General features: G+C 39.2%; 1 protein-coding gene across 2 annotated transcripts; it reads right to left on the bottom strand.

Moving 5' to 3' along the window:
• Positions 1-484: 484 nt before the first annotated feature.
• LOC136503146 (cyclin-J18-like) lies at positions 485-3,568 on the bottom strand. 2 transcript variants are annotated; one of them, XM_066498323.1, is made up of 9 exons: positions 3,430-3,568; positions 3,257-3,333; positions 3,066-3,183; positions 2,866-2,964; positions 2,754-2,771; positions 2,592-2,662; positions 1,410-1,536; positions 1,260-1,320; positions 505-1,084 (listed from the first exon to the last, which is right to left on the bottom strand). In XM_066498323.1, the coding sequence occupies exons 1-9, from the start codon at positions 3,529-3,531 to the stop codon at positions 954-956; spliced, it is 804 nt and encodes a 267-aa protein (XP_066354420.1). In that variant the 5' UTR covers positions 3,532-3,568; the 3' UTR covers positions 505-953. The 2 variants fall into 2 exon arrangements, with proteins under 2 accessions (XP_066354415.1, XP_066354420.1); XM_066498318.1 differs by having other exon boundaries at positions 485-1,084; positions 3,066-3,333.
• Positions 3,569-5,051: the final 1,483 nt, after the last annotated feature.

Raw genomic sequence — 5,051 nt, 5'->3', positions numbered from 1 at the left:
ACTTGGAATTCTCGAGCAAACGCTCCACGTATGGTATCAGCTAACCAATTGCAAGTTGCATTCTTGGACAGAGACTTGACACCAGATGTTCTTGGATGGCCTTCTCGCGACCTATAGGTTAGTTAGGGACTTGAGGCTTGGATTGCACTGGTCAATAAACTCGAAGACATGTTAGCTTCTGGAATTCATTTGTTTGAGAATATCTGGCTGTTGTACACTGTGGGGGGAATACTATGAACCTCAGTCATCAACCACTCCTTGGACCCCATGCATGGCCTTGACTCTTGGTGCACCACTCTTTCCTTTCGACTAGGAAAACAAACAGAAGTCTTGGACATCGCAGAAAATCTCAACGAGAGTTGATAGACCATCTGTATCTTGATATGCTATCTACTTTAGAAAATTGAATACGGTACATCAGCATATTCCATTACTTCGACGAATCATCATTATACCATGCCACTTCACACGTGTTGAGTTGTCTTGCACATTAAATAAAAAGAAAGGGAAAAAACCCAAGAATTTGAAGAGAAAGTTCTCAGAGTGCACCTAGGCATATGGCAAGGCAACATCCTTCCATTGGAGAACTCAAGGAGCTTAATTGCCATTACATAATTTACATTGATGTATCATAATTATGCCTAACTTGAATTGCAACGTCAAAGGCGTTACTATTGCAAATGTTTATGATTACTTTAGCAGGCATCTTCTTCAACATACATCCAATACAGAATTCCATTGCAAGGCACCTATGCGCACTCCCTTAATCATCATATGGTTTAGTTCACAGGAGTATTCTGGGCATCTCAAACTCAAAACCACCTATCAAAAACTAGCTACAGTGTCTTCTAAAAGCATGTATCTGCTGAACTCAGTTAGTCAGTTAGATGGTTAATACTTCAGAACTCAAAAGCAAAATTGGGGCACAATCTCGTGCTCTACATATCACATACTCACGACAAACATCTGGCATCAAAACCTCCCTTGTCCTTCTCTTTGATCTCATCCGGTTTGAGCACATGCAGGAGAATTGTCAGAACAATCTTTATGATTTCCTCTTCATCGTACGATGTAGCAAACCTGACTGCAAAATGTAATTGTTTTAATGTGTCACCTCATGAGTTAACTTGATACTCCTTGTTGTGGTAGATACCAAGATAATCTAAACCTAAGCTACAATAAGGGCTGTTTGTGTTATTTCAAATGGATAGAAAGTATTCAATTATATGTAAATAATCTGGACTATTCTAATTGCTTACCCCAAGGAAGGATTGGAAACTCCCATGTTTGCTTAGGAACTGATATAGCATATGCAGCAACCTGAAAATGATTGAAACTACTTGTGTCAGGCATTGCTTTGGTGCAAACCATTTTCCAAAATATGTGCAGTTAGAATGCAGCATACATACAAGAGTGGAAGCAGCAAGTGAGCAGGGAGAATTGAAAAGTAATGAGGTATCTTCTGTTTCATACAGAATGTCCAAAATTTCCATGCACACTTCCAGATCCAAAAGTTCACCTAATTTTGATATTTCCCTGGCAGTGACGAAGAAAATAAGGAGTGAATTAATTGAAAAATATAAAGCTATGTTTATTTATATCAAGAAGTCAATAACTAGCAACTAGTAGTAATTCACACAGCTGTCCAACTATGGTAAAATACTAGCAATAGTAATAGCAATACTAATAATGATTCATTTGCTTAGTACTTACTGATAATAATTCCAGTGGTCATTAGTTTGTACTTTGTAGGATTGGTGAAACTGTACAAACATGGGAATCAAACAAGTCGTTCAATAGGGGGGTTTAGGAGATTTTCTTTTTATCAAACACGCGGGAGAGCTGTACATCTTTCTATTAAGAAGGATATCTAGAGGAATTTTCTGATTATCCAATATGAAATTTCTTTTCTTATTTTTTCGTATCGCCAGATTCACTTGTGAAAACAAGAGAAGATATATTGTAGATAGGAGACATGTTATGAGATTATTTTCGCTAATGTGCCCCCATTTTAGCATTTCTCAGAAAGATATTTGGTGCTAAAAGCTGCTATAAAGAGCTACACAGTCTGCTTCCTAAGAGTGAGAAAACAGAATGTGACACAGTTAACATTTTAGTTGTGATTAGTTACTACTTGCTACTCCCTCCGCCCCAAAATAATTGCACATCTCGCACTTCGAGGAGTCAACAAATCTCTAGTTTGACTGTATTTATAGGAAATAGTATTAGCATTTGGACCTCTAAATAGGTTTACTATGAAAATATATGGTGTGATTAATCTAATGATATTTATTTGATATCATAAGTATTAGTACTTATATATATTTAGTTAAACATAAATTAGTTGACTCCTCGATGTGCGAGATGTGCACTTATTTTAAGACGGACGGAGTACACATGTTTGTGATAAAATAAAAACGAGGACTAGATGAGAGAGATTTCATTACTATAATAATGGTAATTCACAACAACAAAAAAAGAATATTTTGTATAAGCTCCCATCATTCACACTTTCAGGTTTCATAGTTTGCCTTGAACAGGGTTAACTACTGTTTACAGATCAGAAAAAGGTTGAAAGCAATCCAAATAACCTGAAGTGGATGAGAAGCTCCTCCAGGTATATGAAAGCAATGCTTGAAGATCCAATGTTGTGATCCACTACCTAAAATCCCACAAAAAAACAAAAAGAATATAACATAGTTGACCCTATCAACTTAACCTATTGTCCAGTAATAATCTTAGCCAGGAGTTACCTCCAAGAACACCAATTCCTGCAGCATTACAGATTAGAGAAAACACCTTCAGTGATTCAGTCACGACAAGTAAGCATTCAGAAAAGGAATAGACAGTTTATCATGAACTCACAGCAGTGGCGAAATCACGGCACATGAAATGCTGGTCGGCAATGATGCGATCACCCAGGGCTTTGAGGCTCTTCACTGACATCGGCCTCCGATCGTGGATCTGAAGGAAGAATTGCACAGAGAAGGCAAGGTAGTACTACCCGCCCGCGACATGAAAGCACACAGCGTTAGCTCAAAGGAAAGGCTTACAGTGTCTCTAACCTTGCTGGCAATCCACACCGCGACGAGCGCGAATAGCTCGAGGTTGCTGTCCCTCAGGGGCTCGAGGAGCCAGGACCTGACGACTCGGCCGCTTCGCGCGCCGCAGAACCCCATCTTCCTGCAGCAACCGGGGGCAAGGGATGAGAACCTTCGTTCCCCCAGACAAGCAGAAGGAGTGAATGATGGATCACCTCGGGAGCGCCGGGAGGAAGCGGCCGGCGAAGAAGGTAAGCGCGGCGTACTTGACGATGGGCCGGAGGTCGAGCCGCTGCGAGGAAATCGTGGGATGTTGCAGCTCAGGTCTATCAGGGTTTTGAAGTTGGGCTTGGCCGCTTGGGAACAGAAGGCACAGAATAGTGCTCACCTTGGAGGCGTGGAGAAGGAACTGGAGGAGGTGGCGGCGCTTGAATGAACTCGGCCACCTCGCCGCCACCGCCGCCGCATCGTCGTCGTCCTCGATTTCCATTGTGACGCGCGAGACAGGAAGGCGAGCAGCAGCAGGGGGCCAGGGGCCCGGCCAGCCAGCAAGTCGAGAGCGCAAGAGAAGCGGAGACGAAGGCCGAGCAAGCCGTCCGCGTCCAGAAGCGGCCCAAGTGGAAGAGGGAGGCCCACTCGTCCATCAGGCTGGAGCAGTTCTCTCCCCTGCACTTTGGCCCAATGAATGTTTTCGGGATGGGAAAAAGTCCATTTTATCTTGCTGAACCATCTTCAAAATCAAGTTTTCCTTCCTAAACTCAAAAACCGAGTAAACTACCTCCCTCAACTTTTAAAACCATTCATTTTACCTCCTGACCCAGTTATAGGTGGATTTCAAAGGCGGTTTTGTCTTTTTATTTTTTATTTATTTTGCCTGATTTTTTTAAAAAATCATAGTAAATCACAGAAAATCATAAAATGAAAAATTCAATTTTCTTAGACTCCACATGAGTAGATCTACACACTGAATATATAATATGGTACGTATTAGTATAAAGTTTTTGATGTAGCTTTAGATCTATGCTTTTCTATAATTAATTCAAAACTGCAGTTCCTATGGTCCAATTATGATGAAATTTTTATGGTGGGTTAATTATTATATTATTGAACTATAGTAAAACTTTTATGCTCATTGGATCATGTATAACTGAGTTATAAATTTATTTATTTTTATGCTTGTTAAATAGTTTTAAAATAGTTAAAAGTGTGTAAAAATAGAAATAAGTATGAAATTTTTACAACAGTTAAAGCATAAAATTATTAGACTACCATAAAATTTTATCACAATTGGACCATAGAAACTGCAGCTATGAATTAATTACAAAAAAACATAGATCTAAAGCTATAGCAAAAACTTTTTACTAAGGAATACCATATTATATGTTTATTGCTTATGTGGAGTCCAACAAAAGTGGATTTTCCATTTTATGATTTTTTCTGTGATTTACTATGATTTTTTAAATATTTAGCCAAAATAAATAAAAAAAGAAAAGATAAAACCGCCTTTGAAAACCACCTATAACCGGGTGAGGGAGGTAAAATAAACGGTTTTAAAAGCTGAGGGAGGTGGTTTACCCGGTTTTCGAGTTTAGCGAGGAAAACTTAACTTCGAGGATAGTTGAGGGAGGTAAAATGGACTTTTTCCTTCCGAATGGGATGAGGTGAGAGTGCGAGACTGTTTTGATTTCTTGATCGATAATTGAAAGTGTAATCAAGTTATAGTTGTGGGTTTTGGTGATAATGACCGCTTAATTAGAGGACTAATGAGATTTATCAAGATTACAAGTAGGGAATTTAGAATCGAGGATGTTATACAAAACGGAGGAACCCCCAATTATAAATGTTGATGGCTTCAAACTCAAAGGAGGTTTATATTCTTTTATATTTCAAATTTAAGTGTAGAAAAAGTCATACTATAAAGGGGGACACAATGATTAAGCCAACTTGTGTTACCAAGTGCTCAATCTTACACTCAAGCATCCTCAAAAGTTCAGCCATGACAGCTTGCTC

Source organism: Miscanthus floridulus, chromosome 1 (assembly GCF_019320115.1).
Source record: "Miscanthus floridulus cultivar M001 chromosome 1, ASM1932011v1, whole genome shotgun sequence".
Classification (NCBI taxonomy): Eukaryota; Viridiplantae; Streptophyta; class Magnoliopsida; order Poales; family Poaceae; genus Miscanthus; species Miscanthus floridulus.
The sequence above is the reverse complement of the archived record's forward strand: the minus strand, read 5'-3'. Positions and strand labels throughout refer to the sequence as shown.

Coding starts and splice junctions, on each gene's coding strand:
- LOC136503146 (XM_066498318.1), bottom strand. CDS start 3,509: ATGCGGCGGCGGTGGCGGCGAGGTGGCCGAGTTCATTCAAGCGCCGCC. Junction 3,334..3,429: donor TCCTTCTCCACGCCTCCAAG/GTGAGCACTATT, acceptor ATTTCCTCGCAG/CGGCTCGACCTCCGGCCCAT. Junction 1,537..2,591: donor GAGCTTCTCATCCACTTCAG/GTTATTTGGATT, acceptor CGTCACTGCCAG/GGAAATATCAAAATTAGGTG.